General features: G+C 34.4%; 1 protein-coding gene across 2 annotated transcripts in view; it reads left to right on the top strand.

Annotated features, from left to right (window-relative positions):
- GRM8 (glutamate receptor, metabotropic 8) overlaps positions 1 to 23,805 on the top strand; it is a 773,290-nt gene that overhangs the window by 473,541 nt on the left and 275,944 nt on the right. For both annotated transcript variants that reach the window (XM_008571458.1, XM_008571468.1), the window contains one exon: positions 261 to 461. In XM_008571458.1, coding sequence (XP_008569680.1) covers positions 261 to 461 — 201 coding nt within the window. The remainder of the gene's footprint in view (positions 1 to 260; positions 462 to 23,805) is intronic.

The following is a 23,805-nucleotide window of genomic DNA, read 5'->3' as shown; positions in this document are numbered from 1 at the left end:
AAAGATAATGAAACTACATGTCTCTTATTTACTTTATATCTTTTTGTTGCTAATGAAATAGTTTCTACTCTTTCCAAATAAAAATTCAATACCCAGTTTAAAAACATGACTTACTAAATACAGAACTAAAGTAATCAGAAGTAAAATTAAATAGTTGTATCTCATTGAGTGCGTCGCAAATGATGGAAATGTTAGCCCTAATGCCATCTTTTACTGATATCTGACAATGTCGATTGATGGTTCTTCTTTTTATTTTGCAGGGCTGGAGCGAATTGCTCGGGATTCGTCTTATGAACAGGAGGGAAAGGTCCAATTTGTAATTGATGCAGTATACTCTATGGCTTATGCCCTGCACAACATGCACAAAGATCTCTGCCCAGGATACATTGGCCTTTGCCCACGAATGAGTACCATTGATGGGAAAGAGCTACTTGGTTATATTCGGGCTGTAAATTTTAATGGTAAGTTACGACTATTTTTTTTTTTTTTTGGTTGCTAAATACCATAAAAGTGACAGGGCATGTTTTGTCGCCTATATATAGAAGATAATCAGGCAGAGTGGAAAGCACAGGATTAGAAACAATTCTCCTTTTTAATTAGAAGTGTGAGTTTTTCCACCTGCTTTTAAATCTCAGACATTTTTGGTGCTATCATTAATCTGCTCTTGAAAGAAGCAGAAGTTAAAAATAAGTTTCTATCAATCAATATATTCTGCTTAAATATCAGTATTTCAGAAATAACTTAGAATGCTCATTTGAAACCATTGACAGCAGAGTAGATACCTTTGAGAATGTTTTGTTTGTGCCATTATTAGAGCAGGATTTGTAGACATTTTATTTTGAAACTGATTTTAAGTTTTTTTTTTTTTCTTTTTTTTTCCTTTTTGTCTTTTTGTTTCGTGTCCGGCAACGGATCGCAACCCTCAGTGTCGCGCCCGTACCGGACCGGGACTGGCAACGTGCCCGTACCGGACCGGGACCGGCAATGGGATCGCAACCCTCGGTGTTGCGCCCGCACCTCGCTCAGCCAGTGAGCGGGAACCGGTCTGTATGTGGGATCCGAAACCTCGGCGGGAGCGCTGCCACGCTCCCAAGCGGCGCATTGTAGCAGTGCGCCACCGGGCCGGCCCTGATTTTAAGTTTTTAAAACAGTAAGTTGACTTGAGGGATACATATGATTTGGAGTCGCTATATGTTTACACTCTAGGAGTGTTGTGTCTGCATCTTCTCTTTCCTTGTATTTTCCCCAATGATGTACTCAACTTGAAGCAAGGAGCTATATACAATGCAGTGTAGATGGGATTTTCCTACTGTAGAAACGAAAATGTTGCTTCTGTGACTGTCACAAGAAACTGATACAAAATATACTGGATGCATAGTATTCAGTGAGAATAGCCGAACTGCCTGTCTGAAGTGATGGAATTATTGAATGCTGCTTTTCTTTCATGAAAGTTGTAATGGCTTCTGCCCATGACTTTGACCATTATTTTCAAATGAAATGATAGAATGCTCTGAGCTGTCTAATTCTTTCGGTTTGGCTGTAATCCACACAATGGACATGCCTCTGAGCCACGTACAGCTCTGCACTGTCTATCATAATACACTCCAGTGACCTCAGCTGCCAGCCTTTCTCAGAAAAGCACAAGGTCATCTTCAATTTAGAATCCAAGTGGAAACTTCTTCTTTTGCTTTATTCAAGCAACATAAGACAGAATTTGGTTTATATTCAACAAAATGTCCTCATTTTCAGAAGAGTTTTTGTCAAACATTACATAACATTAATCCTTTTGTTAAGACTATAACAAAAGGATTAATGTTATATAATGTTGTATGTATCCCAAATCATTATGTTGTAAACTTCAAATATACACAATAAAATTTATTTAAAAAAAGAATATAAACACTAAGGTGAATTTGAAAATAATTTTCATGCAATTATCAAATTAAGCAAAAGAGAAGTGTTATAATACAAGGTTATTTTCACTCATGTGAAGTTGGGGAACACTTCCTTTATTCGATATTGTTAGTCAGCAGGTGGGAAGAAGAATGCAAACTAGTGAATTTTCTCCATAACTAGAGCTCACCTCCAGAAGACAGGGAAATCTTTTAAAGAAGAGTGGATGAAAACATTTAAAAGGCAAATTACTAATTTCTTTTTTATCTTAACCATAGATCAAAACCAAATCCTTCCTTGATGACTTCAATTATTACTCCATACTGTAATATAAGGATGATATTAAAGAAGGTCTTAATGTAGTGCCTATTAAGACAATTTACCTCTAGACTTTGATGATATCTGATTTCTTCTGTCCACTGTTTATAGGTTTCCCCCTTTTTCTATGTTATCAGATTGCTGTTGCTGTTGCTATGCTTGTCTTTAGGATAGGTACTAAAGATGAATTACTGGTGAAAACAGACAAAGTAGTTACAGGATTTAAAGTTTCTTGGGAAAACTAGATATTAATCAAAGAAGCACACAAAAGCACAATTACATAATCTGCAATGAGTGCTGAAAAGGGAGGTATGCTGGACTTAGGAGTTTATAATAGGGAAACTTCCCTAATCTAGGAAGTTAGAGACAGATGAAATCTGAGTGGGACAGGTGTCCGAGATAAGGGTGGAGTAATAGGAAGCCCATATAGACCATGTGAGCCTTATAGGCCATTCTTAAGGTTTGTTCCTCATCTTGAAAGCAATAGAAACCTATTGAAGCATAATAAAAATTGTCTGATACAAGATTAAGTACATTCCAGATGAGGGTCATGGAAAATAAATGAATTTTATTGTATGAGTTTGAAAGAAAATCTCTTTGAGCTCCTTGAAGATTTATTTTGCTGGGCTTGAAATTTGGCTGTGTTCCCACAGATGAGGATTCAGGGTAAGAAACCCAAATGTAAGCAAATTATCATGGAATGTATAATTTTCTTGATTTTCAGTAACTTTCAGGATGTTTATCATTTTTAAAATTTTGTTGTTTGCTTCTCTATTAATGTTTATTCATTATTAATCCTTTGCCTGTTTATGATAAAAAAAAGACACATGGGGCTGTTCAAATAGCATTACACCATCAAAACTATTAAAGGAGAAAGAAACAAAAAAGGTAATCAGAATAAAGGACTACACTAAGTTTTCAACTTCCTAAACAGTCAAAGCATAAAGGGAAATGCAGTGGAATAATAATTTTCACTATATGCTGGAAGTGAACCTACCTACTTTTCAGAAGAGAATAAATTTTCTTGAAACGTATTTCTAAAAGAAAGGTATTATATGGGACTTTGACAGCCAAATGAGCAATTTTATTTAACAAAATTTTATAGCAAAAGCAGAAGCCCTCTCTTTGGCTGCTTTCATATGTACCTACAATCAAAGTTAAGAAATGTAATGCTTGTAACACTAAAGGATATTTCATTAAAGGTGTTTTCAAGGAAAAAAAAGATAATCTTCTTTGATCTAGATTTATAATTCTTTCGAGCTCTGATGATATGAGGATGTACTATACTCTGAAGAATAAATGAACATCTCTCGTATTCTCTGCTTTTAAAACTGTATCTTTAAAAACATCCTATTCAGAAGCTTAATGTTTCCATCAGTTAAAAACTGCTGGGTTGAAGTGATTGGTATATCCCTAGCCAGTTCACTTCCCCCAGTCCTACTTACTGGTCTTGAAGATACCTTTTAGGGTTCCAGTGGCTCTGTGGGGTGTATTTCTAATCCACAGACTTGCATATCAGTGCTCTTCTCGGGGATTTAATAGAAGCTGTAAGTAGACTTTTAGAGTTTGTGTTCTCTGCTGGGAGCTATTTTATATTAATTGGATGCCAGTTAAGGGGGTTGTGTTGGTGATGGCCAGAGTCCTCATGTGGCAGGACAGTAAACCCACTTCCTCAATACTGGAAATGCAGGGGGGCCATTGGCCAGACCAAGGTTTCCTCAGGACCAGTTTTTAATCTGCTGAGGAGCCCAGGTGTGCTTGACTAGACTTAATATTCATGACAACAAAAAATATTATATGCTAGAAAGTTTTTAGCATAGCTATTACCAATTGTCAAAGAACAAGCTTTGTAAGGCAGCTGCCAATTTTGTACCATGTGGCCTTTCAGATTTTCTTTCAAGATCAGCGAGCTACAAAATGTACTCTTATGTAATTCAAAAAATTGACCCATCAGATGGAATTATTTAATTCTTATTAAGTATGCCTATTTAAATATTGAATAGTGGCTGCCCCAAAGTTTAATTTATGTGTAGATAAAATTGTTGTTAAATTGGTTCTTATTGACATTAATAAGATATCAGGACATACTGCTTTTTGTGGTCCTTTTTAGATTGAGATAGGAAAACCATGTCATTGGTGTGGAGGAAGACTCTTCTTTCACTTTATCACAGCAGGAGGTGAAAAGCCAGAGAAACCAGATCGTGCCCAGACCATTGGTATACAATTGAAGAGAATTATATTTAAAATTCAATCTTTCTGAGATTGCAATCAGGCATGTGGGATATCTACTTAAGCAGTGGTTTAAAGATACTTGGTTTAAAAGATTGTGCTTCTTATGGCGTATTTAATTGAGTTTAATCACTCAGACAAATTTTTTTCCATCACAAGATTAATTTACCTGAACCATCTCTGCATCTGTACTTTAAGCACATTCTGAATCACGATATATCTGAAATTAATCATGTGTTTTCCTTACAAGTTTTCTCAACCTCTCCTCTGTATTTGGGAAGCCAGAGGGAAACAGATTTTCCTTTCAGGATGACTTCTCTTGCTACTATTTGAACAAAATGATATTTCTATATACTTTTTTAAATCCTAAGATTTATAAAAAGAAAAACATAAATTAGAGGAAAGGAGTTCAGATATTTCAGGAACTTAAGCAGCTATGTCAATTCCTTACTCCAGATTGGTCTCTAGGCAATAAAATCTTAATACTATCCATCTTGTATAGAATCAGATGTTTTTCTGTTGTTATGAGAACCTTATTTATCATAAGGAAAAAGTGATGGATAGAATTCAAGAGATACTCTTCACTCCTTTTTTCTATAGTTGAGTTCATGTCAGGCACAGGTCAAGTGCAGAGGCATATTGATTGGGGTTGTTTGGTTGCATGTAACAGTAACCAACTTAAGCTTGCTTAATTAAGTTAAAAGGAAGAATTTATGAACATGCATCAAGAAACCCAGGCAGAACATGAAAGGGTCTAAGAAAAAAACTAGTTCTAAGAAATAAAAACTTATCAGGAATCCAAACATCTCTCTTTCTGTCCTCGTTGTCTGGTTCTCTTTATATTGGTTTTCACTACTCCTAGATCCACAGGGTAGCAGAAGCCTACATTTCTAGAATTTAGCTATTCTTGTTCAGGACACCTGCTGAGACTAGCATCATCTATTTTAAGTCTCAATTTCAACTTCTTGGAAGCTTGAATCTCATTAGCTAAACTTATGTTGTATGTCACTTCTGTTCCAAATTATCAGTGGTCAGGAGCCAGTAGTGCAAAGTTGGTTGTCACGGATCACTACCTGTGGATGAAGGGGACATTTAGGACATTTCTGCAAGTGACTTATGGGGAATGTTTAAACAAAGTGAGCAGGGAGGTGGGAACTTGAGAGAGTGGTGATGTGTAAGTCCCTGAATCTCATTGCTTCTTCAGGTGGATGAGATGTTAGCCTGAGGGAGATGCAATTAAGAATCATATAGAATCTGTGAGAATCTGGGAGAGGAATCAACTTTAAAACTATGTGATACAAGCCCTCATGTGGTGGTCGAATTCCCTGACACCAAGAGCAATGAAGCAGCTTCCCTAAACTCAGCAGTGAGTAGCAGTCTAACCATTTTAGTGTTCGATATTCTAAGGAAAATATAGAAACATTTGCCAGATCACAGAGACTGGCTTATAGATGGAATTTATCAGCAAATTCTTTTCCTTAGAAATCTTACTGATTTCGGGCCGGCCCGGTGGCGCACTGCTACAGTGCGCCGCTTGGGAGCACGGTGGCACTCCCACTGAGGGTTCGGATCCCACATACAGACCGGTTCCCGCTCACTGGCTGAGCGAGGGGCGGGTGCAGCACTGAGGGTTGCGATCCCGTTGCCGGTCCCGGTCCGGTACGGGCGCGACACTGAGGGTTGCGGTCCGTTGCCGGACACGAAAAAAGACAAAAAGGAAAAAAAAAAAAAATCTTACTGATTTCAAGGACTTAGTGCAAATTTTTCAAATGTATTATTTTGAGAGTCTGAACACTATACTCTGATTTTGAAGCAAATTTGTGTGCATAAAATATCTTTAAGCTATCTAATGAAATAAGTATGGCTTGATTTTATGAAATGTATTACAGTATGTTAGTAGGTCAAATAAGACAATTATAAACCTTTCATAAGATTGTGCAAAGCCATTCAATTAAAATATAACCCACATATTTGTTATAAGTTCAAAACAAGCCAACTAGAAATGGAATAAATGTTTAACTTGATAAAACACATTTCTCTGAGATTATAAACAATTATATGTTTATACCCAATCCAACTAAAGAGATGGATTAGGCTTATTACCATTGTTATTAATATTCTGTAAATTTTAACCAATGCAATAAAACATGATACAAAAATGACAAAGATTAATACTAAAAAGGAAAAATTAGTGTTATGATTATTTTCAAATTATTCATTTCAAGAAAAGAAATTGGAAAAAATTTTAAAGTACTTATTTTAGAAAGATAATTAAATATAAAATTAATATTAAAACATTAGGAGCTTTCTTACATAGTAGAAAGAAGTCATTAACTAATATATGGAAAATGGAACTCTTTCCTTTGCAAAAAAGTATTTAAAATATATTGGAATAAATTGAACCAAAAATATGAAAAACCTATATAAATACAGTTTTATTGAGAGAGATACAACACATTTGAAAAATGGAGAGACAGTCTTTGTTCATGGGCAGAAGAGTTAATTATAAGAAGAATGTTAATTCTTTTTGAATAAATCTGTATTCAGTCTTAGTCTAAATCCAGTGGAAATAACAAGGTGGTATTTCCTGAAATTTTAAATAATATTTTAAATTTTAAATGGGAGAATGAACGAGTAAAAATAACTAAAATAATTTTGAAGAAAAGTTATTTTTATAAAACATTTAACATTTAAGTATAATGTTAAGCTACAATAATCTGTCCAGTATGGAACTAGTACCAGAATAGACATATGGTAAATGGAGCTAGACATAAATAACCAGAAACATATAATGATGATAAAGAAAGAATATTTTTACATGTATATGTCTCTACATATATATATAAATTTGTCATGTGATAAAGGTGGCTTTAGAACTCAGTGAGAAAGGACATTTTATCAGTTGATTACCAATTTACAGTAGAATTAAAGGCGATGATTTCTCCACATAAAATAATATTCTTTTGGTATTCATTTTAGACTTAGGTGAAAAAAAGAAGCAAAAGGGAAAAAAAAAAGAAAATGTAGAAGATTTATCTGATTTGAATGGGGAAGTTTAAAATCAGTAAAAGAAATTATAGTAGAAAACAAACATGATTTAATAAAAAATTAACATTTGAATGTTAAAATTATCATGAACACAATTTTAAAACAAAAAATAAAGTAAGGGATATATTGGGGTATGTATTAAAGGGTTAATATCTCAAACATAAGAGATGGCACATAATTTGATATAAATTATGACATTTCTAAAATATCAATTGGCAAAATTCGTAAATGTTAATAAACATTGAGAAAAAGTTAAGCTTCACTGAACAAAAAAAGGCCAATTAATCAACAAAGAGAGACTGGTTTTGCCTTATCAAATTTACAAAGACTTAAAATTTATAACAGTAATTTTTAAAAGGTAATTATTTTGGTTTTCCAAAATATGCTTGATGACAGTAGATTTGGAATAATTTTTTCAGAAATCATTTGCTCAATACATATCAAGTTCTTATTTTCTTACTTCTGGGAGTACATTCTAAGGAACTTATTCAAAATAATTATATTTATAGTAATTTACTGAAAAACCAAGAAAGCAAAGTCACAATTTTGTTCTGTTTCTAATTAAAATCCAGCAATAATATGTTGTATAGTAGCACAACACCTCGACTGGGTATTAGGATTCTAGGCTTTTATTTTAGCTCTGCCCCTACTTGCTCGTGTTGTGATCCTATCCTAACCTCTCAGTTTCATCTTTTAAGTGGAAGGAGTTACACCAAAATGATCTAATCTCTGAGGTCTCTTCCAGTTCTAAATTCTGTACTTATTTTTTTAAAGACAAAGGTGTATTTTTAAAACATAGATGCCTATCTGTGTTCTTATTTCTGTCTTATATTGCTTATATTCATTTTATCTTTTATGAATCATTCATTTATCCCATGTACATTTTATTGGGCATCTTATAAGTTACCTAATTTTTAATGGCTCTGTGCTAGGCATCAAGAATACAAAGGTTTATAAAACATGGTTCCAATAGTTGTCAAATTTCATATTTAACAGAGGAGGTACAGAAACATATTACTAACAATTAATTAACTTTGAAAAGTGACAGAGGCATGAGCATGGACAAACACAACATAAGCCTGAGATTAGGAAACAGTATAAGGGAGGTTTGAAGAATACAACACAGAAAACAAGTAACATCTGATTTAGGTTACAATTGACAGTGACATTTCCCCTGGTGGACACGATGTGAAAAAAGGTATTCATGGCAGAGAAAGCAGTTTATTAGTAGCCGGAAGACAGGAAAGGGAATGCACCTTCTAAGAAAGCAGACCGTCCCAGTGAAAGAATGCAAGAGAATGGTTGTGGAGGGCAGTCAGGAGTTGACACTGTAAGATGGACCTGGGCCCAGTTAGAAATCTCTACTAAGCTCTGGTGTTTGAATGTGACATAGCAGGCAACAAGGAATGAAGCTTTTTGAGCAGGACAGTGAAGTGTAGGATACATATTTTAGAAAAATAGCTTTGGCAGCAGTTTGAAGACTGGGAGGAGTGAGACTGAAGACATGGGTGATGAGAGACAGTTCCAACAGTCCCAGTGAGAAAATAGAATCTGAAATGGAAAATTAAAGTACACATAGATTGGAAAGAAGTGAAGACAGGAGGGAAATACAGAATCACTTGAATGCTGGCTCTGATCTAGGCACTATTCTTTGACTAAAAACCAAGAAATTTTGAGAAATATCTTAACTTCCTCAAATAATTTTTTTTGTAAATGTTTGTGACAACCCCATTACTGAAGTTAATTCATTAGTATATATTCTGTTGATGAAATTTCTATTTCATCAGCTTCGATAAGTAGAAAATGAGACATAGAAAGTTCAGAATATGGAGAAATTGACATAAAATATCATCACTTGAAGTTATGACACATAATTTCCTTATAATTTAATTTTACTTATCTGGTAAGTAGAGATAAAACAAAGTCAAATGTCATGAAATGTTTATCTATTGGTCTTAAAAATAATATCCTTATTGATAATTATTTCATTTAAAATAAAATTGAGGAAAATAATATTAATAAATTGGAAGCATATAATTAATTCCTGAAGCTGAAGGTTTGCAGGTAGTAGAATAACTTCTGGAAATATTTATAAATTTAAAAAAAGTGAATGATGTGTATAACAATATTAAATACATAGAGATAAATAAGCAGGTTGATTCGAAATTAGGTAATTTTTCAGTTTCTGATTAAGGAAACTTGAAGCTGCTTATAAAGTATTAATCTTACAAATTAAGTCATCATGTAATTTAGCATGTAATTATACCTGCCTCTGTTTTCTAAATGGGTAATGCAAAAAACTGTGGGTATTTTTAAGCTTAGTTTCTTTTATACTCATGAAGGACAAGGTTTATTAATCTCTTATTTCCTCCCTTAAAATATTAAGACTTACATGAAGGCCAAGATTGAGTCAGACTTGAAGAAACCCTTGAAGCTACTCAGTGGAGTTACTCCAGTTCTTCCCAGGGTCTCACTCAGCTTTACTCACTGTGTTGGGCTTCCTTTACTGCTTTTTAATTCTTGTAGTTCCTGATCTTCTTTATCACATGCTAAAAAAAGAGGGATAAATGATGCACAAATCCCAGAGAGAGATGGGGTGCCAAGGGCTCAATAATTGATGGTTATGGGTTGACCTTGGGTCTAAAATGGGATGTGGTAATGAACCTTGAAATGTGAGGAATCAGATGAAGAGACAGAGGATTAGAGGTGGTGGGGGAAGTTTCCAAAGGAGTTTATGTTTAATGGTTTGTATTTTTCATAGTGATCAGAAACACAAAATTTACACTCAGAGTTTGAATCCAGTTTTGCAACTAATGACTTTGTGAACTTGGCCAAGTAACAGAACCTCTCTAAGTCTTTGTTTCCTCACTTATAAAATGGGAATAATCGTAGTATATGCGAGTATATTTTAGGGTTCCTGTGAGCTCTAAATGTAAGGCAATAATACATAAAGTTTTTAATAAAGAGATAGATAAACTGTACAATATATGGAGAATATTTTACCAATAGAGGCAGAGTGAAGTAATTTCCTGGGTCACCTTACAAAGATGATGAAATGGGTGGATTGAGACAAAGGATCCGAGAATCTTTAGAAAGATGGAGACTTAAAATGCACAACTTATAAGAACCAGTAGTGGAAGTGAAAACAGGGCAGAACTTGGAAAGGATGCTTCTGCCATGGCACCAGTCAACAAGGTTTTCCCAACAGTGTCAGCTGCTTGGATATAGGAGTAGAGCTGTGAATGTTTTTACAACATTCTCAAAGTAAATAGGAAAGTGCATTACTTCTGAGATTGGTGTCTGAGTCTAAGAGTAGATTAGATGGGGCTCATGCGCTCATTATTTCTTCTGTTTCCTTCAAAATTACGTACTTTATTTAAATGAAGGAAGGTATTTAATGGAATAGCTTCCATGTTATTAAAGATAATTTTTCTGTGGTGATATTTTGTTTCAGAAAGAATCTACCCCAAAATTACAATGGAGACTTGATTATTTTTCTCTTAAAGTTATTAACTCTTATAATTACATTAAAGTTTAATCACAAAGTTAGTTTAAAAGTGAAGGCTATGAATAAGAGAATTCTTTTAAATTTGATGTCTAATTATTATGCTTCTGGGATGGTGGCTTTCTTGGTCTTTTGTATATGTTTAAAAATCAGGACTATAAAATAACTTTTCTTTGGAACTGTACAAACACATTTGACTATAGCTAAGTAAGTGAACAATTACAAAATTTTAATTTTTTAAAAAAATTAGTGAGTGTGTATTTATTGTATGTATATGTATATAGTATATACATTCATTTAACAAATGTTTATTGAATGTATGTTATGTGCCTGAACTGTGCTACTTGCATTTTTTCTTCCATCTCTTAGTTCTTCATCTTCCTTTATATCTTAATTTCCTTTTCTTCTCCTCTTATCTTCTTTCTTTCTAATATTTCTCTACTTGCTGTTTTCATCATTCAGTAACCAAGAGAGTGGCAAGTGGCTAAAGAGTGAGCTTTTGCGAGACAGACGTGAACTCAAGTCCTAGCTCTCCCATCTAGGATGAGAGGCCTTGGACAAGCCACTTAAATTTTATAAGCCTCTGTGTTCTCATCTTTGGATGGTAATAATCATGATATCTATCTCACAGTGTTATTGTGAACAACCAATGAAATAATTTATACTTAAAGGCTTAACACAATGCCTGGAACATTGTGAGTAATCAATAAGCAATAACTACTATTTTTTTCTTCTGCCCCTGACAAGAATAAATCCTAATTTCAAATATACACACATAAACACCCCACAAATACATAAATTCCCCTACACATAAATTCCATTCACATAAATCCCCCTACACAACTTAGATTTAAAAGCATCTGATAAATCTCCTATAATCAGTAATGCTGCGTTATCTGAAATTGTCTCATTTCTTCGAGATATTATCCATCTATTCTCAAGATTGCTTAGACTTTTTAGTTTGCCCTTTCTCTTGCCTCTTGCAATCATTTTATGAAGCTTTCATTTATTATTAGGACCTTACGATGAGATATGGGAATAAGAAGATATAAAACCCATACAAATCCATTTATGTCTAGAGTAAAATGACAGGGTAGGTAAGGAGGGAGAAGACGTTGCTTGAAATGATGCTCAGGGAATGTGTGCTACAATACAGTGCACCTCCCATGTTAGGAATCTCATTGGAAACTCACTTAGTTATAGACTATGAAAGAGACACCTATGACCTTTGTGAACAGGAGTCTGCTGGTCACACCCAATTCAACCACAGAAAACGTCTTGTGCCGGTGCCCACCTGATTCACTTGCCCATGATCACAGAACAGAGAAGAGTGGTCCACATGATGGAATTAGTTAAAAGTAATCACCCCTATTTATTTTTTAAAGTAATTCAAATAGAAATGAAAATACACATTTTGGCAGGTAAAAAGGATGTGGTACAAGTCTCTCAGAAATGTATAGTCATGTGCCGCATGACAATGTTTCAGTCAGTGATGGATTGTGTATACAAAAATTGTTGGAGCAATGGGCTATACTGTGTATAAACCTGTACAACACGTTACTGTACTGAATACTATAGGAAATTGTAACACAATGGCATTTGTGTATCTAAACATAGAAAAGGTAAAAATGTGGTGTAAAGATAAAAAAAGGTACACCTGTATAGGACACTGATAGAGTTTGGATGTGTTGTCCCCCCAAAGCTCATGTCAAAATCCAGCCCCCAACTTGGCAATGTTGGGATTGGTTTGGGTTATGGGGACGGATCCCTCAGGAATAGATTAATGTCTTGTGGGGTGGTTAATGAGTGAGTTCTTGCTCTGTTAGTTCCCGTGAGAGCTGGATGTTCTAAGGACCCTGGAACCTTCCCTCTCTCTCTCTTGCTTCCTCTCGCTGTGGGATCTGCTTGTACCCACCGGCTGCCTACCAATTTCTGTCGTGAGTAGAGTCAGCCTGAGACCCACATCAAATGCAGCCGTCCAAGAATCATGAGCCAAATAAACTTCTTTTCTTTATAAATTACCCAGTTTCGGGCCGGCCCGGTGGTGCACTGGAGAGTGTGCTGCTTGGGAGTGTGGCGGCGCTCCCGCCGAGGGTTTGGAACCCATGTGGAGACCGGTTCCCGCTCCCTGGCTGAGCGCGGTGCGGGCGCAACACCGAGGGTTGTGAGCCCGTTACCGGTCAGTAAAAAAAAAAAGACAAAAAGGAAAAATAAATAAATAAATAAATAAATAAAATAAATTACCCAGTTTCACGTATTCTGTTGTAGCAACACAAAAATGGACTAATACAGGCACTTACCATGAATGGAGCTTGCAGACCTGGAAGTTGCTCTGAGAGAGTCACTGGGTGAGTGGTGAGTGAGTGTGAAGGCCTAGGACATTACTGTACACTACGATAGACTTTATAAACACTGTGCGCTTAGGCTACACTAAATTTATAAAAAGTAAAGTAATGTTGGTACAATGTAATGACAGTGTTACCTAGCTATGATGTTACTAGGTGATAGGAATTTTTCAGCTCCATTGTTATCTTACAGAACCACCATCGTATCTGTAGCCCATCATTGACGGAAATAGTGTTATGCAGTGCTTGCCTGCATTTATTAAGTCCTCATTTACTTTCAATCCTGTTTAAGAAACTCTAATTTTCCCCAGATTGTATATATTTCTTTGCTGGCTGTCTAGGTTATATGGGTGACCCTATGATTTATTTTAGCTTATGAGAAACACTGAGAAATTCTGGCCTGTTTAACAATAAATGCAAAAGCCCATTCTCTACTTTTTGAAGCACTGTTAACTTCTTTTCCGCTCTTATCTGTTCTTATATAAACCTTAGGCTTATATTAAAATTTATATACTCTTCTGTCTAGCCCCTCTTTGCTTCAGTGGAAACTTAATGAAGAATCATGTTTACTATCATTTTTTGATTTTAAAAGAAATATATGTAGAGAAAAGTGCAATAAGTCTACAGCTCAAAGAATTATCATAAACTGGAAGCACCCAAACCTAAGTCCAGAACAACCCAAACCAGCATCCAGAACACCACACTAACCCCCCAAATCCTCAACTGGCACCTCTAAACTCTCCTGTGTTTTCTTGCAGTCATTATACCCTTCACAGAAAGTCACTGTCCTATCTTTTAACAGCACAGACTAGGGTTGCCTGCTTTTGTACTTCATATAATTGAAATTGCATAATCTGTATCTTTTATGTCTGACTTCATTTTAGTGCAATTTTTGATAAAGAGTAAGTGAAGCATATTTACACCATTATCTTTCCCTATTAATGTTAGATTTAATTATTTAAATTTACTTTGTTAGATATTCAATATTTAATTTTTAAAGCCTGATTAATTATTTTATAAAATAATAACATTTAATATTATTAATAAGGTATACCTATATGAAGAATTTAAAGTTCAGTACAATACCTATGATTTCTTTGAAGGTGGTAAAAGAAAATAAAAAGAAACTTCTCATTTTGATTTTATTACAATCATTTTTTTTTAAAATAACCGACTTCATTTTTTAGAGCAGTTTTAGTTTCACAGAAAAATTGAGAGGAAAGTACAGGAGTGTTCATAGCTTGCATTAGAGTTTATTCTTGATGTGCATTCTATGGGTTTTGAGAAATGTATAATGACATTTACCCACTAATATAGTATCATATAGAATAGTTTCACTGCCCTTAAAATCCTCTGTCCCCACCTGTTCATCTCTCACTCCACCTTAACCTCTGGCAACCACTGATCATTTTTACATTTTTTACCTTTTCTAGAATGTCATATAGTTGGAATCATACAGTATGTACCCTTTCAGATTGGCTTCTCTCACTTAGTAGTATAAATTTAGGCTTCCTCCATGTCTTTTCATGGCTTGGTAGTTCATTCCTTTTTAGCCCTGAATAATATTCCATTTCCTGGATGTACCACAGTTTACTTAGTTCACCTACTGAAGGACATTTCGATTGCTTCCGAGTTTCAGCAATTATGAATGAAGCTGCTATAAATATCCATGTATAGGGTTTTGTGTTGGCATAATTTTTAACTCCTTTTGGTAAATAAGAAGAAGCCCAATTACTGGATCTTAGAGTAAAAGTATGTTTAGTTTGTGGGAAACTGCCGAACTGTCTTTCAAAGTGGCTGTACCATTTTGTATTCCTCCCGGCAGTGAATTGGAGTTCCTGATGCTCCTAAGACCAGCATGAATGAGAGCTCCTCCACGTCCTCACCAGCATTTGGTGTTTTGGATTCTGGCCATTCTAATAGTGTGTAGTGTTATCTTATTGTTATTTTAATTTGTAATCCCTTAATGACATGCGATGAGCATCTTCTCATATGCTTACTTACCATCTGTATATTTCATCCATTTTAAAATCTGTTTGTTTTTACTATTATTGAGTTTTAAGGACTTTTTTGTATATTTTGAATAACTGTCCTTTATCAGATGCATCTTTTGTAAATATTTTCTCCCAGTCTGTGGTTGTCTTCTTATTCTCTTGACAATGTCTTTTGCAGAAGTTTTTTTGTTTGTTGGTTTGTTTGTTTGTTTTTTCATTTTAATGAAGCCCAGCTTATCAATTTCTTTCATAGATTGAGCCTTTGGTTTTGAATCTAAAAAGTCATTGCCATATTCAAGGTCACGAGATTTTCTCCTATGTCATCTTCTAGGTGTTTTTACAGCTTTGCCTTTTAATTTAGTTCTATGATCTATTTTGAGTTAATTTTTCTGAAGGATGTAGGTCTGTGTCTAGATTCATTTTTTTTTTTTTTGCATGGGAATATCTATTTATTTCTGCACCATTTGTTTAACTCATCATTTTTTTAAAGTTAGAAGTTTTATCTTAGTATTGGCATAGGCAAAAATTGAGGTTCTAGAATATTGTTTTTATTAGAAATCTAAGAAAATGGTTCTGGAAAACAGTTTCAGGTAATTTCTAAAGAAATTTTGATCATACTTAATTGTTCAAGTGTCATTAGAAGTGAATTCAAATATTTTTTTTAGCCAGGATATAATTGTGTGTGTGCATGCATGTGTGCAGGCTTGTGTACGTGTGTGTGTCTCATTGTGATTTTTTTTATGATTGTTGGGACTGGAGGGACATAGTAATATTATACAACCAATGATGAAAGAAATAAAAACTAATAAATTTGAATTGAGAAACTACTCAGTGAAAATATTGCTACATAGGACTTATATACTGGCCAGATATTGGGCACTTGATTAATGCATATGGACATTAAACATAACTCCTGAAGTATATTTCACCTTCCAGGAAACAATATTCTCAGTTTTAATCAGCATCATGAAAACATACTCCTTGACTGCTTAATTCCACCAGTCTTTGTCCTAGGCACTGGAAAGGAGAAAACTATGCTGTTTAGCTAGTTCCCTAGGATATTTTCAAAATACTCAAAACACCAGTGTAAGATTTGCCAAAAATTAATCCTTTAATTTTACCAGGTAGGAAGGCACATTTGTTTTTCTCAATTTAGCTATTAATGGCAACATGTCAAGGTTGTCACAAATTCTAGAGTCAATAAATTCTTGAGTGTAAAGAGACATTTGAGAAAACTTCAGTGCTCTTGATTATGCATTGCTCTATTTTCCAGAAGTTAGTGTCATCTAATTTTTCTGTCCCCATGTTTATTCTGAAATAATATTGGCAATCTGTAAAAGTGTTTCTGACTGATATTTCAGGAATTTTTTTTTCACGTAGTATTTAAATAAGAATTATTTGGGTATATCTTTCTGAGCCTACTACATAAACCTCAATCAGAACCGTAAAGAGAACTGACACTTCTTATACACAGAAACTAGCTTGGGGTGAGAGAGAAGAATGGCATTTTTATTGTTAAAGCCTGTAACTAACTGGTAGATTTGGGTAAGAAAGTTTTTCTTTTCTTCTTGAACATGGTCTGTCTGCATAGGCACACACTATCAGATACTATTCAGAAATAATGAGATTTTTATTGCAATGTTTGCATAATACGTTCCTTTTATACCTTTACAGGTTGTGTGCTTCATCAATTTTATACCATCTGAACCTTTAATGTGGGCTGCAGATGCAAAATTTAAATGGTACTACTTTGGACAATGATATGCTAATATGTGAATAAGCAAATGCATTTCATGTCGATTTTTTCTTTTTCTTTTTAGCATTACTTGAAACCATCTTTTGGATTTTGAGCATAACAGCAATGTGCTTCATTGGTACTGAAGCAGAAAATAACTGTTCCATAAATTTTCTAGCAGCCTCCACACGCAAAATGTTTATGAAAATAAAATAACACGTTCAGCAAACATAAGGATGATTTCAGCTGAGTAGCCTTAAGTCCTGCAGCAGATCTGACAAGAAAGTGAATTTCTAATACCAAGTGTTTTTAAGTTTACAGTGGAATGTATGCATGTGTTTGGGCACACATATTCCTCTCTGTATATAGAAATAGAGGAAATGAATAAAAAAAAGTAAAATGATATGTGGAAAGAAAGGATATGTTTCCCTGCCAATGACAAGATAAATTTTTCTAACTTTATAGAGATATTGAGTAAGAGTAGAAGTTTTGAATTGCTTCATATCTTTGAACAGTGACTTGGATAAACCAAATGAGATGTGAGCTTGTGTTAACTTTTGGCTTCCAGAGCCAGTTCACTACCTATGTTATTATTATTTTTTAATCTTAAGACTTGAACAACAACAATAATCGTCTCATTCAGGGTATTGGGAACTACATCCACCTTCTTAAATACATTTTTAGAGCATCATAAATTTGGCATGATGTGATTGCAGATTAATGTAAATAATACTTTAAAATATTAGCAATCTACTACAGGTTTTTAGACATTTCATTGTGAATGGCCAAACAAAAACATGTGTTGAAGTGAGCTTAGGTGAACCCCTTAGATAGCACAAGGGACTATACCTACAGATTCAACCTAACATAGAAAATTAAACCTGTGTATTTTAGGAATTCCTTGAAATAATAATACCTGATTAGCCTATCCATCTCTATTTGGTTTGAGTTAGGAATAAATTTTTAAATGCTATGTCATTATCCAGTGACAGTTCTCTAAGATTTTAAGTACTTCCCTTTATGGATAAGGGAATATTATTACTTAATTGCTGTGATTAAAAAGACTTTTTATAGTTTTCTGGCTAAGGCAATGATGTTAAGAATACATAAAACTGATAAATTCCAGCATGGGTTTAGATGACTTGAAATATAGATTAGGAAAAATCAAGTAAAATTATCTATGTAGTGTTATAAAAAATTAAATTGCTTTAAACTACCTATTGTATATTTTTTTCTGTCCCTGTCATAGACTTTGAATTATGAACATTCTATTAGTATTTGAGGTGAAAAGTAATCTTGCCATTTGTGATTTATATTCAAACAAATATGTATGTGTAAAGATAAGTCATTAATAAGAATGCCGCAGGTTTTTTTTATTTCACACCTCAGTGAAAGATTTCTTTTTTTTTTTTCCTTTTTTTTTTTTTTTTTTTTTTTTGTGTCCGGCAACGGATCACAACCCTCAGTGTCACACCCGCACCTCGCTCAGCCAGTGAGCGGGAACCGGTCTGTATGTGGGATCCGAACCCTCGGCGGGAGCACCACCGCGCTCCCAAGCGGCACACTGTAGCAGTGCGCCACCGGGCCAGCCCAGTGAAAGATTTCTTTTGATGATAAATTTTTAATTTATCCATATTAAATCTTTTTAGTTACTAATTATCTTGAATTTCACCATATTACAATAATAATATCTGTCATCTTAATGCTTTTTATTCCAAAATGTGTGTGTGTGTGTGTGTGTGTGTGTGTGTGTGTGTGTGTGTTTTCATTAGCCCTAACAGTCTTAAGTGGGAGGGTAGGTGAGTGTTGTTATGCCATTTGACAACAGAGGCATAGAAGTAATATATTTAAACCTTAAAGATCTAAGTCAAGGAATTGGGACTAGATCCAGAATTTTCAATTCTAAGTTCAATGGTCCAAGTATCAAAGGAGCTGAAGTAGGACATTGCTTTGAAGTTAACCAATTAAAATTACTAAATCTGCATTTGTTCATCAAGCTATTTTTTCAACAGATAATAAATGATTACTATGTACTAGTCTTTTTTAGCAACTGGATAAACAAAATTCAGTCTCTGCCCCCAGTAAAGCAAGCAGTTTGTTAGCAAACAACTAGAAAATGTGAAGTGTTACAATGCTAAAACACAGAATATGGTGGGTGGGAGGAGGTGGGTGAGGCTGATTAGGAGGACAAGGGAGCTGTCAGTAAGGTGGCGATATTTGAACTGAGACCTGAATTATGAGAAGGACATGAGCCTAGGGAGAACTAGTGCGAAAGCCTTAAGGCAGAAAAGAGACTTGTGCAAACACAATATTGAATTCTCTCCTGTCATTAGAATCAGAGCCCTTTTTACTAAAGACGTTATTTGGTAAAATTCTCAATATATGGTTTTACTCTTTAAGGTTTAAGATGCCACATCATCTAGTGAACATTTGTAGAAACCCATGGAAGTCCACGTAGCTATTCTCCTAGTCTTTAGGGTCCAGGCATGTCTTCCACATGAGTCTGCACTACACCCTACTGCAGTTGGGAAATATTGGTTTTAAAAGTTTTCTTTGGAAGTTCACACTGTGATCATAATACTACTGAACACTGAAGAAATATTTTGTCTTGCAGATACTTTCCAGATTATAATTACAGCTGTTGGCAAGTATAGCATAGCAAACTAAATCATATATTAGTTAGTCACATTTTAATTAATTTTCACAGCCATTTAAAATGACTGCTGTGGACTTCTAGGGAAAGTAAACTCTCTCCACTCTATATCATCATTGCCGGTCCCCCTCCCCTGCCTCCTGGCCTTCCCCCAAAGAGGAAGAAGCTGATTTGGATGGGTCAGATTCTAGGTTTGACCCGTGTGCTCCTGGATGGAGTCATCTTTTGGCTAAAAGCAAGAGAAAAGGCTCTTATTAGAAGATTCCCTGAAGAAACAGTGATAATGAAGTGCTGAGATGCTCTCTAAGCAGGCTGGGCCATCTAGCTTTTTTTTCTGTGGACGTGCTTTCTCATTATATGGCTGCTGATCAAAAATCAGGCCAGGGGCAGGTAGGTCTAACTCAGCTCAAAATGAGGCCCTGCTCCTGTAACTGGCTCATTTTCCTAACTAACATAGGGACAAGGAGCCCTCCATATTGTCTCCTTTAGTTTACAAATTTCCAGCATGGCATTTGAGGCCAAAAGGGACAGCTAATAAATTATGATTGTGCCTTCCTTCACCTCCTTTATGTTTGTGTTTCCTTGAAGACTCCCTTAGGAGGAGGACTGGCTAAACCAAGCCAGGACTTGGGTATTCCTAGTTTCCTATTCAAATAATCCAAGTTCTTTACAGAGCCCCACATTAAACAAGTCCTTTAAAGAGTTCCAAATTAAATTTAGGCTAAGATAAATTAAAGTACATACACACATATACACAAGCACAATGCAAACACACATGCATAATATGGAAAGGTACAATAAGTGTAAGAAATCTCCTAAGATATAAAGTTTAATTTGTCCTCTTTATTGTAATAAAACCCAGAAATTTAAGAATGTGATATAATAATGAAAAATAAAGAAGCCATATGAAACTGAGCAGCAGAGGATGACTATTCTGTTGACTGTTGATATTTTACTTGAGTACAATTTCTGGATTTGAAATCTCACTTCTGTGTCTTATTTAATCATATTGGTTTCATTTCTTTCTTCTGGAATTTCCAGTTTAAAATGTGAGGTTTATACAAATGCTGACAATTATTGAGTCCTTATGATGTGCCATATAAATTTCTTTTTTCTTTTTTTTTCCCCCTTTTTGTCTTTTTTCGTGTCCGGTAACGGATCGCAACCCTCAGTGTCGCACCTGCACCTCGCTCAGCCAGTGAGTGGGAACCGGTCTGTATGTGGGATCCGAACCCTCGGTGGGAGCGCAGCCGTGCTCTCAAGCGGCACACTGTAGCAGTGCGCCACCGGGCTGGCCCTAAATTTCTAATCACCATTCTAATCCTCAAAATAATATGATGAAGAGGGATAATTTTCAATCCCTATTTCTGCAGATGAGGAAACTGAAGCACATACCTAGTTAAGTGGTGAAGCCAGGATTTGAGCCCTTGAAGAATTATTTAGTCCATAGTACAGTCCTAATTAATTTGGTGATTTTAGTGATTACTATGATATAACTAAGTTATATCACCTCTAATAATAACTGCTATTGTAGAAGCAGAGGAAAACTTGTTAGTAAAAACCATGTGTCTAAAAGAGAAAACAAAGAACCTTTATGGTTTAGATAGAACACTGGGACTAATGGTGTCAAATTAGTTCTCTGTAACTATGCAGATACCAGAAAACACAGGAAAAAAGAAAGTGAATAGCAAAATCCAAAAGTAAAATAGTTGTTCCCAACAATTGGAAGGCAATGGATAAAACAACTATGAAATCAAGGTAAGTCCTTTGAAAGCTCATTACAGTCATATGTGAGCCTTGAACATTAAAATTTATGACTTTCTTGAGGCTGAGGAATGGACATTAAGGTTCTGTCCAGCCCAATAATTTTTTTTTTATATCAACTTTATTGAGGTAAAAAAAACATATGTACAGTTAAACCCATCAGTCAGTTTTAAGTATATGATTCAATGTATTTTTTTTTTTTTACAAATATATACAGTGGTCTAATCACATCATAACAATGATTTAGAACATTTTTATCACCCTAAATGTTCCCTCCTGCCTCCTCTTTGCATTGAATTCCATTTCCTGAAAACCACTGATTTTCTTTCTGTCAGTAGATATTTGCTTTTTAAAAAAGTTAATGTAAATGGAATCACACATTTTGCAATTATTGTGATTGGTTTCTTCCACTTAGCACAAAGCTTTTGACATTTGCCCATGTTGTGTCTATCAGTAGTTTATTTACTGCTTTTGTTTTTTGCATGAAAACATCACAGTTTGTTTAGTTGATGGACATTTGAGTTGTTTCAATTTTTTTTCCATTATTAATAAAGTTTCTGTGAAAATTCGAGTACAGCTCTTTGTGAGGACATATGCTTTAGTTTCTCCTGGTTAAATACTCGGGAGTAGAATTTCTGAATTGTGTGGTAAGAACATATTTAACTTTATAGGAAACTGCCAAACTGTTTTCTAAAGTGTCTGTATCATTTTGCATTTCTAACAGCAATATGTGATAGTTCCAGTTGCTCTACTCTTCTCCAGAATTTGATATTGTCAGTCAATTTAATTTTAGTCATTCTAGTAGGTGTATAGTGTCTCTCGTTGTGGTTTGAATTTACATTTCTCTGATCACTAGTCAGCTTGTATATCTTTCCATGTGCTTATTTGCTATTTCTATATCTTTGTCTTTTTAAATCTTTTGCCCATTTTTAAAAACTGCATAATTTGATTTCTTATTATTGAGTTGTAAAAGTCTTTTATCATTCTAGAAACAAATTCTCTATTAATTACATATGGTTATATAGAATATTTGTTTTACATGCAAATATGTAATTTTTATTTATATATAACAAATATTTTCTCTTTTCATTTTCACAATGGTATCTTCTGACAATTTTTAATTTTCATGAAGGCCAATTTACCAACTTTTATTTATGAATCTTATTTTTTCTCTCATTACTAAGACTTGTGGTTAACTCAAGAGTACAAAAATTTTCTCCTGTGTTTTCTTCTAGGGATTTTGTAGTTTTAGTTTTTACATTTGAATCTATGATCAATAGAAAGGTAATTTTTGTATAAGGTAATTTTTGTTAAGGCTCATTTTAAAAAATATGGTATCCAACTGTTCCACCACTATTTTTTGAAAACACTGTCTATTTCTTATTGAATTATCTTTATACCGTTAATGAAAATCAGTTGAACACACATATGCGTGGGTCTGTTTCTGGACTCACTGTTTTGTTTCAAAGATCTGTATGTCTATGCTTTTTCTAATATTATGCTGGTTACTACAGGTTTATATTGGGAATTGAAATCAGGTAGTGTAAATTCTCTTGTTTGTCTTTTTAAAAATTGCTTTGCCATTCTAGTATTTTATATCTACATTCAATTTTAGAATCCATTTTTCAATTTTGACCAAAAAAAAGGTGTTCTGATTTTAAGTGAGATTGCATTGAATCTATAGATCAATTTGGAGAGAACTGACTTCTTAACAACATTGAGTCTTCCTACCTATGAAAATAGTATTTAGATGTTTTAAACTTTCTCTGTATAATGTTTGTAATTTTCAATGTACAGATATTGTGTGTATTTTATTAAATTTATCTTTAATTATTTTATATTTTTGATAGTCTTGTGAGTTCAATTAGTTTAAAGTACCCATCCCTAGTTGCTTCTCAGTAGCAGAAAAACTTATTTTTGTATGTTCACTTTTTTTTTTTTTTTGGACAGTTGGCCAGTACAGGGATCAAACCCTAGACCTTGGTGTTATCAGCACCACGCTCTAACACACTGAGTTAACCGGCCAGCCCCGTATGTTCACGTTTTCTCCAGAAACCTTTATTAACTCATATTGTAGCTATTTTTTAAATATATTATTTAGGCTTTTCTACATAACAATCATGTTGTCTGTAAATAAAGACAGTATTAATTTTCTTTCCAGTATGCATGCTATTCAATTCTTCTTCTTCCTTTATAATGCTGGCTAGGTTGTCCAGTGCAATGTTGTATAAAAATGCTGAAAGCAGGCATCTTGTCTTTTCCCTACTGTAGGCAGAAAAAATGACAACTTTTATCATTTAGTATAATGTACCAGCAAAAGT

Source organism: Galeopterus variegatus, unplaced genomic scaffold (assembly GCF_000696425.1).
Source record: "Galeopterus variegatus unplaced genomic scaffold, G_variegatus-3.0.2 Scaffold40, whole genome shotgun sequence".
Classification (NCBI taxonomy): Eukaryota; Metazoa; Chordata; class Mammalia; order Dermoptera; family Cynocephalidae; genus Galeopterus; species Galeopterus variegatus.
This window is presented reverse-complemented; position numbering and strand designations above follow the sequence as displayed.